The sequence below is a fragment of the Nymphaea colorata genome, chromosome 7 (genome assembly GCF_008831285.2).
Source record: "Nymphaea colorata isolate Beijing-Zhang1983 chromosome 7, ASM883128v2, whole genome shotgun sequence".
Classification (NCBI taxonomy): domain Eukaryota; kingdom Viridiplantae; phylum Streptophyta; class Magnoliopsida; order Nymphaeales; family Nymphaeaceae; genus Nymphaea; species Nymphaea colorata.
In genome coordinates, this window is record NC_045144.1 from 16,699,714 (window position 1) to 16,718,209 (window position 18,496).

At 36.7% G+C, this 18,496-nt stretch overlaps 1 protein-coding gene across 1 annotated transcript; it reads left to right on the top strand.

Moving 5' to 3' along the window:
• The first annotated feature begins 10,853 nt into the window (after positions 1-10,853).
• Positions 10,854-16,134, top strand: LOC116257649 (glycine--tRNA ligase, mitochondrial 1-like). Its single transcript, XM_031634596.2, has 8 exons — positions 10,854-11,418; positions 12,993-13,375; positions 13,480-13,597; positions 13,874-14,068; positions 14,186-14,410; positions 14,924-14,983; positions 15,163-15,243; positions 15,325-16,134. The coding sequence occupies exons 1-8, from the start codon at positions 10,885-10,887 to the stop codon at positions 15,958-15,960; spliced, it is 2,232 nt and encodes a 743-aa protein (XP_031490456.1). The 5' UTR covers positions 10,854-10,884; the 3' UTR covers positions 15,961-16,134.
• The last annotated feature ends 2,362 nt before the right edge of the window (positions 16,135-18,496 follow it).

Here is an 18,496-nt window from a genome sequence, read left to right on the forward strand (position 1 = left end):
AGGAGAAAAGCCTACAGGTAAGTAATGATAGTTTGGCTCGAATCTTCCCATTAGAAAGGACAAACTTCAAACTGAACCATCGCGAACTTGTCTGTGGAGCCTTTGACCATGTAGTACTGAACGTAGAGGCGGTCGAACTCGAAAGACTCCCGCCACGGCCCGTTCACGATGCCTGTCATCTCAATGTCCAGCGCTACGAAGTCGCTCATTCTTGACAGATCCAATGGGGTGTGATTGAATGAAAAATAAGGCTCCCCTGGTGGCCAAACAATCATATCTACATATCTCAGAGAGAAAAAGATGCTTCTTTAATGAAGACAATCCCTAAGAGTAGCCTGAAGTGTCTTGAGTGTAGATTCAAAAGAATATGTCATCTCGACGTCCAATGCTACGAAGTTGTTCGTTCTTGACAAATCCGATCAGGTGTGATCGAATGAAAAACAAGGCTCACCAAGCGGCCAGACAATCATATCTACAATAAAAAAAAAAGGAAGCCGCGAAAAAAAAAAGCCTATTAGTAAACAAATGAGAGTTTGGCTCGAATCTTCCCATCAGAAAGGACAAACTCCGAATTGAACCATTGCGAACTTCTCTGCAGAGTCTTTGACCAAGAAGTACCGAACGTGGGGGTGGTCGAACTCGAAGGGCTCTCACCATGGTGAGTTCACGACGCCTGTCATCTCGACGTCTAGTGTTACGAAGTGGCTCGTTCTTGACAGATCTGATCGGGTGTGATTGAATGAAAAACAAGGCTCCCCTAATGGCCAGACAATCATATCTACATATCTTAGAGAGAGAAAGATGTTTCTCTGATGAAGACAATCCCTAAAAGTGGCCCGAAATATCTTGAGCGTAGATTCAGAAGAACCTGTCATCCCGACATTCAGCGCTATGAAGTCGTTTGTTCTTGACAGATATGATCGGGTGTAATCGAATGAAAAACAAGGCTTCCCCAGCAGCCAGACAATCATATCTACAATAAAAAAAGGACTCATCTTGAAAGATGGTATAATCAGAGCCTCTAATTGGTAAAATCTTTGAGATTCATATTCATTTCATTAAATAAAGGAATGAACAACAGCCCAACTATTTTTTTTATTTATTTTTAGTTCCTTGCACTCTTCTGAATTTATCTGCGATGCGGATATCTTTGCAGAAACTGATTGCTTAAATATGATTTTAAAACTTGAGCAACAAAGACTACCATCGTGTTTGGATACACACCTAAAAACATGTTTCGGCTGTTTTACCTCTAAAATGTCTTTTCTTTGGCATGTTTAGATGTCTTGAAAGCAAGGAGTTTTCAACAAAAAGTGGAATGATAAATAAAAAAGCTATTTCCCTCATATTATTCATTTAACAACTAGTTTTACCTGTCCACCCAAATAGGGAAAATATGTTTTTCAAAACTCATTAAAAAAAAATCAGTTTTTGCAAAACCAATGTGTTAAAAAAAATCATTTTTTTGGAAACCAATGTCCAACTCCAAACGCTCAATCAACGTCCAACAACCTGTTTGTGGGTGTTTGAATGATAACATCAAAACTTAATTTTATGAAAACAAAGTTTTTTAATAAGTTTTTAAAAGTTGGTGATTTTATTTGAATGACATATCCAAGGCTGTTTTATGCCTAAGGCAGTTTCCTAAGTAAACAATAGAAAAAAAAAAGGCTAGTAATTGTTTTTGTTTAATTTTTATTTCATAAAGAGGTGTTTAGAAAAACTTCAAAACCAACGTTGGAGTGTTTGAATAACATTGACTCTGACTTTCAAGAAAACCCAATTTTAACAAAACCTGATTTGTAAAAGAGAGTGATAATTAAAAACCGATGTGTCATCCAAACAAACAAATAAAGAGTGTTTGATGACAATCTAAAACCAGGTTTTGCCTCAAGACACTATTTTTAAAGTGTTTGGATGACATTAAAACTGGGTTTTGGCATAACCTAAACCTCGTTTTCATGAAAGACCTCAAAAGTTTTTCCCAAACATTCAAACTAAGTTTACAAAACTGGTGTTTATCGTGTTTGTTGATGGTGTCATCCAAATGCATCCAAAGTTTTTAAAACTCATTAAAAAACTTGGATATGACCACCCCAAAGTCAGTTCTTCCAACTATTAGGTCTATATTTTTTAGGAAAAATAAATGACTTGTGGCTTCCAAGTAGGGGAAAACCCTGGTCTCTTTTTCATTTCCCTTTCATGAAACAGTACAAATAGAAGTTAACAAGACTAAATTAACCAATAAAGGAAGCAAGAATCAACTTTGCATTCTAGCACATAGTACAACTTATAAGCTAAAGCAAACAATATACAATGCACTAACTTCTGTAGCGCTACAGTTTCAGTCCCCAGAACAGCAGCAAGATGTTACACGGGGAGAAAATGTGTGATATAAATTTGTGTTTATGCTTGTATATATATAATATACTTTATGTACATGTTGGGTTTTTAATGACATTGTCACGAACGCGACCTTGCTAAGTCACTTTTAGTAAAGACGTTGAGTCTAATTAATTAGTCTTGTCAGTATTGATATTGAGTGCCTTGTAAGTCTCATATGGTGTTTCAGCCCGCAGCCGATTAATCCAATAGTGAGTTAAAAAATTGTATTTGGAAACCAAGGCTTGTAAATGTTTGCGATATGCCTCCCTTTGAATGCAAGGTCGACCAAAATAAGCATCTGATTAGCTTCGACTGCATCCTCTAACCTAACGTCTTCAATATGATTCTATAGAGACCAAAGATTCAGCACCAAACTTTTCTGAAAATTTTGTAACATCTTAGTTGACCGAACCAAGCATGCTTGGAGTTTTGAATTTTAAATTGTGGCAGCGAAATTGAATCCGATCCTTGGTCTGGACCCAGGCTCGCTATATATGGGCATATGAGAGACAACATCTTGATGACTTATCCTAACCTGAAGCTCTTGAATTTGTTGAGGAAAGCAGCACCCGATTCTAATAAAGGTCTTGTCTACAATGTAAAATTTCAAACACGAGTCCAACCCAACTTATATCAGGAACTAATTAAACTTCAGATCCAGTTATGGGCATATGATAGCGACCTGATGCTGGACGGATCTTGTTCTCTTCTAGTTTCAACCAACTCTGAACCAGAGTCTGAAATAGGTAATCTAAAATCTAATGACTTGGTCTTTACGGCCCCGAAGGAACCCTCTACGTATCTCTCTATATGTGACGGCTGTCTAACATCCAGTTCATTATCTAACTCTTACAGTTTTGTTCTTGAGGGATAATGTTTGACGAAAAATATCTGTCTAGCAGCAAAACTGGACTTTCATTTGTGAAGAGTGAGAAAGCCACATATCTTTGTCCTGATTTACTGAGATTTCTTCTTCGGGCAAGATGTTATATTTTTGCCTCCATTTCTTTTAATTTTCCTTCTTTTTGCTTCTGATTGCCGGCAAAGTTCTATGTAGTAGTCTAAACCTAGACATCTTGTCATCATGCAGGCACAACTTCTACCACATGGCCAACCAAACAACACTCCATTAGGTTGCAAGTTTAAACTAGAAGGCAGTAAGGCAGATCACTCACGATCTTGATAAAACTAAGCTTGAGAAAAACTTAGTTGGACAATCTAGCTTTCCATAAGTGAGTGCAAATGGGACTTTTCCCGTGTCATTTACAAAAAAATTGGGTTTTGGGTGTGTCAATAAAATACACAAACCAGATTCCCGAAACTCATTAAAGAAAAACTGATTTTCAGAAAATCAAGTTTTTACAAAACTGAGTTAAAATAAGAGTGTTCTCCAAGTGCCCAAAAGAGGACTTCGTAAGCCAATTGACCACCTATACATAGCTGTCAAGACAGTGATGGTTATGTTTTGATGTGGTTTTGGTAATATATTGGTATCTTAAACCTTTTTTTTTACATAATGGTGAAATCTAGTGTTTGTTTACTTTGTAGGCCCCACATAAAAGTAATGTCAGATCAGTCAGATCTCAAATATGAAGCTATTAAACACTCTCTTAGAGAAACAACACCATGCATCTTGTGTGAAGGTTGTTAACACAGTGTATTGAGTTGTTAACAGAGTGTATTTAGAATCTCCATTTCAACATATGAAGTAAACTTAGCAGACAATTTCAAATCTCTAAATGTCCACACAAATTACATCTAATTAAGAAACAAAGTAAACCACCTTTTCCATGAAAAGAAAAGAGGATATTTTCAGACAATTTGAAATAACTATGTCCAATCAAAAGACATCCAACAAGAAACAAAGCAAACCACCCTTTCCTTGAGAAGAAATGGTGTTATTTTTTGTCCCGTTATTCATTGATGAACAGTATATCATAGGCCTCTTTCTCATGACCAGGAAAGCTTTTGATCACACTAGTAACTATCAACAACAACACTAGTAACTATCAACAACATCATCAAGCATCTGCGATGCTACTGTTGTGCCGAGGTGCATCAAGGACCTTTACTTGCTTGGCTGCTCTGTTGAGGTGCATCAAATCCAGCAAACGTGCCCTGAAGAAAATTCCTAACGTTAAGAAAAAAAAATATCAGATAATTATTTTGTGGAGGAACAAACTACCGACTTATTTAGATATAGTTTGGAAAAAAGCTAATGCAAGCTAATGAACTTACAGTTTGTTCCTTCTAACAGTATTTGAGGACTTTATAATACTTCCTAGTTCAATTTAGCAATAACAAAGAAGTTATTGACAAATTAAATGCAAAACTTCCCCTGTAATGCAAAAATGCCCTCCCTCGTGATCAAAAATGAAAATTGATAACATTACCATCAACAGAAACTGATCATGAGTTTTGTGGTTTTCTCACTTTTATGCTTTTGGATATGCCACCGCTTTTCAAGATTTTCACTCAAAACGGATTTCTTGGCAATATAATGGAAATTTTCTTTTAACACTTTTCTTCCTTTTAGCTAAAGACGCGCTGGGCATATTCTATGTATTCCATACTTCGATCTTAATTTTAGAAATGCAAAGAAAAGAACAGAAATAAATGGTCAGAGAGAATTTTAGAAATTACTAAATAGAAAATTCAGTTTTTGCTTGTTGACACAAGTTATAATTTTATGACAACAAACCTAAGGATAAGGATTTGAAGTAAATTTTGTTAACCTGAAAAGCAAAAAATGTCAGCTAAGATAATAAAAAGGTGAATTACTAATACAAGATAATATTTAGAAAATAATGTAGCTAAGTTTTTATTAGTTTTTATAAACCTTCTAGTTCCTATTAAAAAAATGACTAAAAGTAATTTTTTTAAACGATAGCCAGAAGAAAGTACGAAAACGTGTTTGATAGTACGGATGGAAATCATTACTGATTAAAAAAAAAGGAAATGACCAAAATGTCTATGTTTGTTAACTAAAAATAACTTCTCCTCACAAGGCAAAAGTGAAATCGGAAAAGTCTCAAGTAGATTACAAATATGCCCCTCCAGCTACACAAGGTCCCACGTATTAGCGGTATAATAACACGGAAGCTGCTCTTACTCAATTGATGATCTCCTTCATCTAGTAATTGCCATTCACAAAAGAAGCTTATATTAATTTGGCCCATTAAAACAATACTTAATCACGTTATGCCAAAAATAAAAAGAAAGAAAGAAAAATTTTCATATTCATGCCAATATTTTTTCCATAATTTTAAAAGGAGTCCAACTTTCACGATTTTCTTAAAAGTCCCACATTTTTTGTACAAATTGTTAACTCAATGTTTCAATGAACTTTCAACTCAAAAATTAGAAAAAGTGAACTTTGTTTTTATTCAACATCTACATTCTATCACTAGATTGTAGCTCAATGTCTCACTACACGGGGGTGGTTACATCTTGGATCTTTGGATGCCTTCCCTTTCATTCGTGGAAGCCAAAAAAAAATTGTCTGGAAAGAGCACTATTTCAATAACATTAATGCTTTTAGGGTACCTGTGTATAAATAATCAAATCTATCAAGTCACTAAAATAAAAACAAATAAAACCTTGAATGTAGCTTAAAAATATTGCAAAAGATTATTTTCTAACACTAATTTAAAAAAAAATGAAAACCTTGAATGGGAATAAATGTGAGTGGTCTTGATGGCACTATTTCCTTGTTAAAGTTGATTTATAACTTTCAGAAAATTACTCTATTGGTTGAAAATTTTTAATAATTCATAGTATTCTATGGAAATACTAACAAAGTTTTCTTATATTACCTTTAGAGTGTGATGAAGATGGCGTGTAGATAAAAACTCTTTTAACTTTGGGAAGTTTTTGGCAAATAAGCGTTACGTGTCCCACCATCCAGAGGTGGGGCCGCACTTAGGCATGTGTGGGCAGTTGAGTCCCACAAATGTATGTATTTTTACGTTGATTCATATAACAACGCCCATTAGTTATTTGCCCCGTGCTATGTTTAAGACTTTTTATCTAGTTTTATTAGGTCCAGCTATTAGTCTACTCGACTAGACTTAATTTGGATCACCGCCGTGCTTAGGGATGTAGAATGAGCGAGCCGAGCTTGAGCGAGCCGAGGTCGAACTCGACTCTAGTCACATATAGCTTGACTTGAGCTTTATGCGGTGAACTCGAGCTTGACTTTTTTAAGGTTGTGTCCTTTAATATATATTTTATGCTTAAAATTTCTAAATTTTTATTTAAGTGATGTTCAGTTTTTGAAATTACAAAAATAAGCATTAGTGTTAAACGAATCTAATTGAGTTGAATTCATCCAACTCGAATTCAACTCAATTACAAGCTTGAGTTATCAGCTAAGCTTGAACTAGGCTCGTTTAACTTATGAGTCAAGCTTGAATCGAGTTTAACCAAGCAAGTTTGAGTTGAGCCAAGGTAATTCAACTCGTTGAACATCCCTAGCCGTGATCTAACCCAAACCACGACTAATAAGCACAGAAGGCCAACAAATATAGACCAATACATAACTACATGTGGGCAAAATGTGACATTTATTAATTGATCGCCTATTTGAGGATTTACATTAACCCCAATCATCTTCTTCTTACTACCGTTATAACCTCACTTAGCGATTAGTTTGACAATTTAAAATATCTGAACATTTGTCTTTCTCTTGCCAACGTACATAGGACGGTGTTGCACAGCTGGTCGGAAAGGGACATATATTAGATGTATCTCTTGTTGGAATTTTAAGGGCATTACTTTTTTTTTAAATAAAGAAATAAATAACTATAAAATTCTTAGAAACATTTAAAAACTTACTAGTGGCACTAGGAATTAGGGATATCAACAGATCGGGTATATCCTTAGTCATATCCGCTTTTTCGGATATTCACATATTCAAATTCATATTCAAATTCGAATAAAGAAAATTCATATCCGAATCCGAAATCCGATTTTACAATTTGAATCCGATCTGAATCCAATTTTTATATTTATATCCAAATTTGAATTTTTAATCGGATTTTACCGAATTCCAAAATTTAGTAGCACCAGATACAGGATATTTATCTAAAAATGAATCTGATCCGAATCTGTATCTGAATCCAATTGGATATTTATGTATATTTGAATCCAAATATGAATCCGGTCGGATGTCATTTATTAAATCTGAATCCGATCGGAATTCTTAATCAAATACTAAACTTTTTTTCCATATCCGAAATTTTTGGATTGAATCGACCCGATTGAAAGCTGATAGATTGACATCCCTACCTGGAATTTAACTAGGCGCAGTGATTTTCACAATGACGGTTCTAACTTTTATTTGTGTCAACTCTTTGCATAAGGGGAAGCATAGTAGATTTAATAAAATTAAAACTGACTGCTTGTTCTAGCAAGACAAAAACAAATTATTTGAAGTAGAAAGCGGAAACCAAACAATGTACATTATTTATTTTCATAACAAATACTTGAACACAGCTTTTATGATTCACGTGATATAACACGTTAAAAATACACAAATTGAGAGCTAACAAGCATGCATAAACATTGCAAATTTAGCATTAATGACCATATTGGGTCTGAAGTGACAACCCTAATCCTAAGACGCAAGAGCTTTGTGGCACCCACTGAGGCCATTGGGGGTTGAAACTTACACCTTGTTTAGTTGAAAGGAAATGGAGAGATTGAGCAATCACTCATGTGTTTGGTTGGCTAATTAGAAAGGAGGGAAAGAAAGAAAGATTGTTTGGATGAAGGAATGAAAAGGAAAAGAAGAGATTGTGTAGTGTAAATCCAATCCCTTCCAAATCGAATGGATTGGAAAGGAAAGGAAAAGAAGGAAAATGAGGAGTTATAGTTTGCCCACAATACCTCTATGAAGACCCCCCTCTTATTGAAGAAGAAACGGAAGAAGAAAAGAAGAAACGAAAGAAGAAGGCAAGCAAGGAACATGGCAGAAGAGCAAAAGAGAAAAAAAAACAAAGAAGAAGGTGCGTTTTAGTTTTTCTTCCATCGCCGCTGCATCTACTGGCCAATTAGAAATTTGTTAACCATATACTTAATGTCGGAAAGAAAATCTAGCTCCACCCCTGGTATGCACGACACGGAAGAGATTTGGTCTCGTGCCCAGCAATGCGATTAATGATTACATCAGTTTGGGGTGGGCTTGTTGATGATAGAAATGTCCCTAGCAACCTTAGCTCTTTGTCAACCATTGCATGATATTGCCAGATTGCACTTAAATTAGTTGGATAAACATGTCTCCATGTTAGAATTTAAGTTGGATAAAAGTCTGTGATGGATTCAAGCAAGGGTGGAGCTAGGATTTTTTTCAGGGTCGGACCAAATGAGGGTTGAGTTTTGTGAGTTGGATTTAGTAGGGCCAAACTAAACTCACATTCAAAAAATACATTGAAGCAAAAAAAAAAAAACAATTTTTACACTTTTTTTTTTTCATTTGGTTGGGGTGGAGCCATGGCCTAGGCGGGGCCCCCTCCCTCTAATATCAAGTAGGAAACTAAAATAAAATGAATTAAAATTTTTTCATGCATACAATAATTGAAATATTTACTAAAAATATTTGGGCTTCTAGGCCCCATTCTCATATGGGCTTTAGATAGCTTGAAAGCTTAGAGTTTTTAGCAAAATTGGAATGAAAAAAAAAACTATTTCCCTCGTACTATTCATTTAACAACTAGTTTTTACCTGTCCACCGAAACAGGGAAAATATGTTTTTCAAAACTCATTAAAAAAAACATTTTTTGCAAACCAATGTGTTATCCATCCAAACACTACCCACAACCTACAAAGTTACCCCCACGTTTCTGAAGTTGCTTTTTCCTTTTTCTAAGAGCTTACAATTCAACTTTTTTTTTTTTAAAGTAATGTAAACGAAGACAAAAGAACATTTCGAGTCTTTGTAGCAAAAATGGAAGAAAGCCAGCAACCAAAAAACTATATAAAATGGGACAAGTTGTATAACAGTTCATTAATCAACAAAATTAAAAATAAAAAAATAAAAAAATGTTGGCCCTATGGGTCCGGATGCCACCTCTCAAATTTGTTGGGCCTAGATTGACTCATCGGGTCAATTTTTGTGCTCGGACTCAATCTAGGGATGTCAACATCTCCGATTTGAATCGTATATCTGACCGATTCGATCCGATCTGATCTAAAAAAACCGGATGTGGAAAAAATTTTAATATCCGATTAAAAAATCAGATCAGATTCAGATTTAATAAATGACATCTGATCGGATTCAGATTCAGATATACAAAAATATCCGATCAGATTCGGGTTGGATTTATTTTTAGACAAATATTTATGTTTCAAAATTCGGATATAGATATAAAAATCAGATTCAGATTGTAAAATTGGATTTTGGTTTCAGATTTGGATATAACTTTTTTTATTCAAATTCGAATTCGAATATGTGAATATTGGATTTTGGTTTCAGATTTGAATATAACTTTTTTTATTCAAATTCGAATTCGAATATGTGAATATATGAAAAAACAGATATGAATAAGGATATATCCGTTGACATCCCTAAGACCCTAACTCTGCCCAATGTTCAGCCTTAACAAATAACTTAGCCTTAACAAATAACTTAGGTGAACGGTGGCATTTGGTGCAGCCAACAGTTTAGATGGGTCCGATATGATTTTCTAAGATCCGATTTCCAATCTGATGTTTTCTGTGTTCTACTGCTATGTATGCATTCAAATATCCAACCACTCTCCATAAATAAGATGGGCCAGGGGTTCAACTCTAAACGCTCAACCTCCAACTTGTTTGTGGGGTTCAACTCCAAACGCTCAACGTCCAACAACCTGTTTGTGTGACAACATCAAAACTTAATTTTATGAAAATAAAGTTTTTTTAATAAGTTTTTAAAAATTAGTTATTTTATTTGAATGACAAATCTAAGGCTATTTTATGCTATTAAAAAAAATAATTATTTTTGTATTTTTTTAGATTTGGGTTTAGTTTGGTTTTATTCGGATAAATTCGTTGGATCGTTTGATCTACTCCTCAAATGAAAAAAAATCGCTTTGCTTCCGGATCCAAATAGAAGAAACTGTCATCCAAACAGGGGAACAATAATGGATCAGATCTGGACCTATTAAATTAGATTCTCAAGTGAGATTTAGCTTGATTTTGAAGCAAACTGACCAAGAACTGCACTTTCTCAAAACGAGGCAAAGACACAATGTGGAACCTCGGGGCACCTTTATTCCCACCATTCCCTGCGATTGTATCCGGATTCGTATTCATATGGTATGGATTTAGACTCAAGAAGATGGATCCACCCAGACCCGTTGTGGATCTTCGAAGCAGGAAAATATCTGAAAGCTCAAACAAAGACTGAAAAAGATCCAAGAAACTCGCACACAAAAAAAGCATGAATTTGGAAGATCCCAATTCGCCTCCTTATCCACCACCGCCACCACTCCCCATAATTTCACTCTGCCCCCTCCCATGTTCCTGTATTTCCGCCCATACCTTTCCTGTCATCGTCACCGTCTCCTCCTCTCCACTTTCTTGAGAAACCCTAATCCTAAGAGCTCTAAACCCTTGCTTCCCTGCCTCCTCCCTCACTCGATCCGCCGACTGTCCGGCCAGATTGCGGCCATGGACGCCACCGTCGACTCCCTCCGCAGGGCCGTGTCGGAGAAGCAGGCGGCAGCCGAGAAGCAGGGCGAGATCGTCCGCGCAATGAAGGCGGACTCGGGAGCGTCTAAGCTGGAGATCGATGCAGCTGTTGAGGGCCTCAAGGGTCTCAAGGCGGAGGTCTCCGCGCTGTCCGCTGAGCTACAGGCGAAGCTCGCCGTCGATGGGTCTAATGGGGGGGGCCTCAGCAGGGAGGCGTTTAGGGAGAAGGTGGTGAACACCCTTGAAAGGAGGCTCTTTTACATTCCTTCGTTCAAGATCTACCGGGGCGTGGCCGGGCTGTACGATTACGGGCCTCCTGGTTGTGCTATCAAGTCGAACGTCCTTGCCTTCTGGCGGCAGGTGAGTCAGATGTTTCATTTTTTTTTTTTTTTGGTTTTTGGCCTTACATTCCGTTTTCTTCTCATGAGGAAAAGTGGAATTTCATTGAGTTTACTGGCTTAAGGTTTGAAATTTGGCTAGTGCTTTTTTGGTAAATTGAAATTTAGCAATTTAACTGGAATTTGAATTTTGTCAACTTTTAGTCAACCCGCATTTTGAAAATTTGCTTTCTTTCGTTGTGTCTGATACCATTTTTTCAGTTCTTAATTTATACTTAGATCTAATTATTTGATACGTTCCTAGTATCTATGATGCATTTCTGTTCGTAGAAAGTCCCTGTTATCAACTCATTTAAAAATATTTTAGGTTATTGAAAACTGTGTCTTCTCTGGACAAACATCTAGTGAATTAGAACTACAAAGTGGTTTACTAGAGTTGATCAGTGAGAAACCAAATGTGCTTTGTTTTCGTTAAATTTGGTTGAATCTTGGGAAAACTGATACTTATAGCCTTTCACAATATACTTTCCGGCTGCATGTTGAATTGAATTTTATGATTATTTTCTAATATCGTAGACATGTTTTTTTTACCTCTTCCATGCTTTGGATGTGACCATATTGCAATTTATGGAACTGACCATTTCTGTAATTACGATGAATTGTTATTCAGATAAGCTGAGTAGGTGAGTTTTCTTCGGTGACTTCTCTTATGTTATTGCTGTCTTAAGGGCCCTAAAGGCCATAGAACTTTCTATCTCTATCTTTTGATCAACTCATCATTGGACATAATTAAAACCAAGGGTTAAATTGCCCCTTCAAATAAGTTGTGGGGGATTTCGAGGGAGATTTGCTCTTGATAGGCAAGCAAAGGAGCACCAGGACTGATAAAGGAACAGGAAACAAGGGAGGGTGCTAAATAATTCTCTTATGGAGAGGTTGTATGAGGCTAACAAATCACGCACTCTTTGTTTCGTGGCCCCATAGAAAATACTGTTTATTCTGAGAATGTCATTCAGTTGTGATAATAATGTGATAAATCACTTATAGAATTTTGTACTTTTTTTTTACATTTTGATATTACTTTGTATTTTCTAAATTTTTAAGACTGTTATAGACTTATTATCATTTTTAAAATTTATAGTGGTTTTTTCCTCACTTAAATGAAGTTTATCATGCTGCTTTTGGAATTTAGATCATGAGTTTGGTGAAAATCTGTGACCCTTATTTGGTGCGATGCTACAGTGATAGTGATGTCTCGATCATTTACCACCTTGTTATATGAATTTTCTAGTGCTTTAGATACACTGAACGGGAAAAGCAGGATCGGTTAGCACTTAGCAATTAAAATCCTGATTCATTTGGACGTTGTTGAGCGGTTAGCACTCAGCAATAAAATATAACTTTATTTTTTTCCATATAATAATTTTCTTTTCAATTTAAACTTTTGCTAGTTTTTACATATGTTTTTGGGTCCAACGAGTCATGGATGTATTCTTCCTGGATGGAAAGGTGCTGACTGATTATGATAATCTGTTGAATTTAATCACTCAATTACCTATTAAATGCCAAATTATTTGACTATACACTTCATTGCAGCATTTTGTGCTTGAGGAGAATATGTTGGAGGTGGACTGCCCTTGCGTCACCCCTGAAGTTGTGTTGAAGGCTTCAGGCCACGTAGACAAGTTCACAGATCTCATGGTGAAAGATGAGAAAACTGGAACATGCTATCGAGCAGATCACTTGCTCAAAGATTACTGCAAGGAGAAACTTGAGAAGGACCTCACGCTACCTGTTGAGAAGGCAGAGGAACTGAAACATGTGCTTGCGGTTCTTGATGACCTATCTGCTGAAGAACTTGGTGCAAAGCTCAAGGAATATGGCATAACTGCACCTGATACAAAGAACCCCCTCTCTGATCCATACCCTTTCAATTTGATGTTTTCTACGTCTATTGGCCCATCTGGCTTGAGTCCAGGGTAGGTGCATTTGTTTTTGAATGGTTCTTCCTGAACAGTATGGTGTCCATGATGCCTTTTCATTCCTATCCATTTTCATCTACCTATATTATATGTCCATGCAGGTACATGAGGCCAGAAACAGCACAAGGCATCTTTGTGAACTTTAAAGACCTATACTATTACAATGGCAACAAACTCCCTTTTGCTGCTGCACAGATTGGCCAGGCCTTCAGAAATGAGGTAGTATTCTTGTACATTGATTTGTATGTTCAGAGTGCTCAGCCTACAATGGCCACCTCTCCTCCCTAATCACTTCTCTCCTGTTGTAGCTATTACATGATGGATATCTGATGATTACAGATTACTTATAGATTATGACCCCTTTGCCTTCTTAAAAAATGTTTTTGTGAGGTCTGACCCTTTTCTATGTAATGAGAAACGACTCCTATTTATTTATGTAGCAATATGATGGTAAAATGCAATTGTGACCATTGGAATGATTTCACCTCTGTTCAGATATCTCCTCGGCAAGGGCTTCTCCGAGTTCGTGAGTTCACTTTGGCTGAGATTGAACATTTTGTGGATCCAAACAATAAATTACATACCAAATTTAAAGATGTTGCTGATTTGGAGTTTTTGATGTTCCCGAGAGAAGAACAAATGTCTGGAAAGTCATCTAGAAAGCTTCGCCTTAGTGATGCGGTCTCAAAGGTTGGTTTGTTCTCTGTTATCTCATCACAAATCCTGCAAACTCTTATTGCATGCATTCATAATATTTGACTGCATTTTATTATAAATGGGCTCTAACTATCAGTGAGTTCATAACAGGGAACCATTAATAATGAGACCCTAGGCTACTTTATTGGGAGGACATACCTCTTCTTAACATCACTTGGTATCAACAAAGATCGTTTGCGCTTCCGCCAGCATTTACCCAATGAGATGGCCCATTATGCAGCAGATTGTTGGGATGCAGAGATTGAATGCTCTTACGGTTGGATTGAGTGTGTTGGTATTGCTGATAGGTCTGCATACGATCTACATGCACACACGGTAATAAATAAAACCTTTTGGTACAGAAGTGCAGAAATTAATTGTTTATGCTATTTCAATTTTTTGTTTATCCTAATCTTTTCTTCTGTTTGACTACTGGTGGAAATTTGGCCCTTCATCCTGCATTGGTCTAGTTCAATGTCTGACCGATTCCTGCGTGGTATAACTGATTAGTCACATCTTTCTTTTTGTCATAATAAACTTAGCATTTGCAAGTTTTAGGTTTTTTTAAGTCTATATTCCATAGTTTTGCATTTTATTTTTTTTCACATATAACAATGCTAAATATACAGCAAAAAGTTTTTTAATGAACCTTTATTTGGTTATGCTTTGCTGCTATTCCATAAACCAATTTTGTTTTCACCTCATTATTTTAGTATGGCAATTCATCAATGGTCTTATATGCTTGCTGTGTTGTTCATTTGCTCAATTAGGGCTGTTCTTTTATTTCACAAGCACAAATTGATCAATTAGTGAACCTTTTGCCATGAAAAACTGGTGTGTTTATAACAGGAAAAAAGTGGTGTCCCATTGGTTGCCCAAGAGAAGTATCCAGAACCAAGGGAGGTTGAGGTAACTCTCTCTCTCTCTCTCTCTCTCTCCCTCTCCCTCTCTCTCCCTCTCTCTCTCTCTCTAAATCTATCTATCTATATATGTATGTATGGATGTAGACCGTATGTGTGTGCGCGTGTGTTTGAACTTGCATCTCTCAGTTGTTTAGTTGTTTTAAGTTTGGATGACCCTAACTGCAGAAACTGATAATTGCTCCTGCAAAAAAAGAGCTTGGGATTGCATTCAAGGCTGAACAGAAAAAAATTGCTGAAGCCCTAGAGGTGAGTAGTGTCCCACAATCTCTTGGTAGCGGTACTCCTGCATTTGCCAATGCTAACGTCTGCCATTACTATCTCGAGCAGGCCATGACTGAAAAGGAAGCCATGGAAATGAAAGCTAATCTAGAATCAGCTGGGGAGGTTGAGTTCCACGTATGTACTCTTGGCAAGGCTGTTAAAATCTCCAAAAAGATGGTCTCAATTTCAAAGGAGATTAAGAAAGAGCACCAAAGGGTATTTACGCCATCTGTTATTGAACCCTCTTTTGGTATTGGAAGGATAATCTACTGCCTCTTTGAGCATTCCTTCTACACAAGACCAAGCAAAGCTGGTGATGAGCAGCTGAATGTGTTCAGCTTCCCTCCACTAGTTGCACCGATCAAATGTACTGTGTTTCCCCTGATTCAGAATCAGCTGTACGATGAAGTTGCAAAACAGATATCTAAATCATTGACTGCAGCTGGGATATCACATAAAATAGATATAACAGGTACATCCATTGGTAAACGATATGCAAGAACTGATGAGCTTGGTGTTCCATTTGCCATTACTGTTGATTCCACAACCTCCGTGACAATCCGGGAGAGGGACAGTAAAGACCAGATCCGAGTATCAGTTGAGGAGGTCTCATCAGTGATGAAGGAGGTGACAGATGGGCAGAGCACCTGGGCCGACATTCTTTGGAGGTACCCCACTCATTCCTCAGGGCCAGCTGAGTGAGCTATTTGGCTTTTTATGTGCACCGCGTAGATTATGAAAAAGGCCAAATCTCAGAAGAAGAAGTTTTGGATTTTCATAGAGAATTTTGGATACATTTTCATAATTATGATATGGGGGAAATTTATTTGATATTGGATACTTCATTTGATAATATGACCGAGAAAAGTTTGTTTCCTTGTTCTCTTATTTATTTATGCCTTGAACGGGGGTCATCTTTGCAATGCTTAACCGTGGAAGTTGGAACTCTGGAAGAGTTACCAATACACCCATAGAATTTAGCTGCTATCTCTAGGTGAAGGATATCTGACTACATTTCTAGCTTCAAAGAAAGGCTTGATTCTGTGCAACAACTTGTATTTCTATTGAAGATTATTCTGAAACTCTCCTCTTGAAATTTTATCTACTCCCACGCTCTCCTCCTGATAGTTTATCATCTACTCCCACGCTCTCCTCCATTGCTTTAACAGGCACCTTGTCTCGATCTGTTCACTTTTTCCAGGTTTATGGGATGTGTGTGTGTGTCTATATATATAGGAGGATTCTAATCTACCGGTTGCTGGATATTGCCAAATTCATTGCTGAATGCACTGTTGTTGAAAGCATCATGAACCACTGCTGCATCATAGACTGTTATTACTGCACCTCCCTGATTGTCATTCAGCGACATTTTTAGCTTGAAGTTCTCTTCACAATCTGCATCGTGGTAAGTTAAGGCCTTGAACCTAAACGATCTCAAGAATTCGGATATTTGAATTGTACATCTCTTATCACGTGGATGAAATATCTAGAAAAACGGCATCTCCACTATGCCTAAGAGCGTGCTGGACAATACTGTGAGAGTTGCATCACCATACCAGAAATTTGAATTTCTTGAGGAGGTATTGAGCCCTCAAGATTGGGACTTGGTGAATGAATCCTCACGGGCTGCTGGTTTCTCCATGTAATGGGACTCCTTAATTTTATAATTATCTATTTGAAACTGAATCAGAAAAGAATATGATACATTTAGCTTTTTGAACTTTTTGCCTGCTATTATTCTATTAATTTTTTTTATCATAATGGAGAATGAATGAACTAGTTTTACTTAAAACTATGTTGTTTTTTCAACAATATACAACATCTTATCTCAGATCCTCGTTGTGTATTTCATTACTCTTTCTTTGAAATACAATGTAGGGTATGAATGCAATGCCATCATCATTTATGCCAAGTTTGAATGCATCGTTGTCAACATCAATGCACTTCATATGGGCCATACTGCAAACTTGCAACAATGCATGAGTGGACAAGGGTCAATTGTCTGCTGAGTCACAGATATCTTAGAAGTGTTTGATAAAAAGAATATTGTGTCTCTACAATATATATATTGTAAACACGCATATACAAACACACGCACATATATTTGTTAATAAATACATTGTATTTTCTGAAATAAAAATTTGGTGCTCTTGAAACAGGTGTTTTAAGAACCCAGTGTTCTTGGTCAGATCTTGAGATGCATGAGTCTTCGTTCAACTCCCATGAAGTGATTTACTGCTGCCAATAGGAAGCACATCGAAGGGTTTATTTTACTTTACAAAGGCGTGTTTGACGCACCCGATTGAGTGTCTTGGACATAATTGTTGGGACACTTGCGTTCATTCTCCAAAGCTGGTAAACAAACATCGAATGGATGTAAGTCGGGAACTGCCTCATATGTGTATGTATCCTAAGTACATACAAGTAAAACTTGTAGTTAATTTAAAGCATTTTCCATCGTTCAGTTTCCTTTTAACATCTGGACATTTTTAGATGAATCAATCAATTTTTTTTTAAAATAATCACGGACACACAGTCCACGAAAGTCTTTCATCTATCATGAGAGATTGGATGTTGGAGACTTGGACAAAACAAAGTGGGCGAGACAGCAACGCTTGATTGCAGTGCATCTGGCAAAAGAACAATATGTCACCAAAAGTTGCACCAAGAATTGGATTTTTCCCACCAAATATAAGTAAGGTTTTATTCTTGACTACCAAACAGGCTTGCTTATGTCAGTCCATTTGAAAGCACTTTTCAAGCACAATAAGTGTTGTCTATGGGGCCCTAAATTCACCCCCACTGGATTAATAGGAGGCTATTTAACACTCATAACAAATTGTTACTCGTCAATGATTTTGCTCCAAAATTTTGGGTAGATTTATGGAACAATATATTACAAGGTTTCATGAATTTGCCTCAATTTTAAGATAATTTCAATGGATGGTCATAACAATTTGTTATTGGTGCCAAACAGCCTCTAGAGGTAACGAAAAGGTTGTGTTTGATAAGATCGGATATCGGACATTTAGGGAAAATAGGATCTGCACTTGGTGAATTTGGATTTCAAGTTCATGGTTGAGTGTAGGAACTGTGGATTTATGGTTTAAGAAGGGGGAAGGGGAGATGCCAAAGAAGTTGAGGTTCATCTTTTCCCCTTGCTTTTAGGGTTCAAGGCAGTTTTAGGACAAGCATAGAGTACACCCCATCAACTAGAGTGTCATGCACCTCATTGTTT

What these genes read in the sequence shown, in the direction of transcription:
- LOC116257649 (XM_031634596.2), top strand. Translation starts at nt 10,885, where the DNA reads ATGTTCCTGTATTTCCGCCCATACCTTTCCTGTCATCGTCACCGTCTC. An exon ending in CCATCTGGCTTGAGTCCAGG is followed by an intron (nt 13,376 to 13,479) that starts GTAGGTGCATTT and finishes ATGTCCATGCAG; the next exon opens with GTACATGAGGCCAGAAACAG. An exon ending in ACGATCTACATGCACACACG is followed by an intron (nt 14,411 to 14,923) that starts GTAATAAATAAA and finishes TGTTTATAACAG; the next exon opens with GAAAAAAGTGGTGTCCCATT.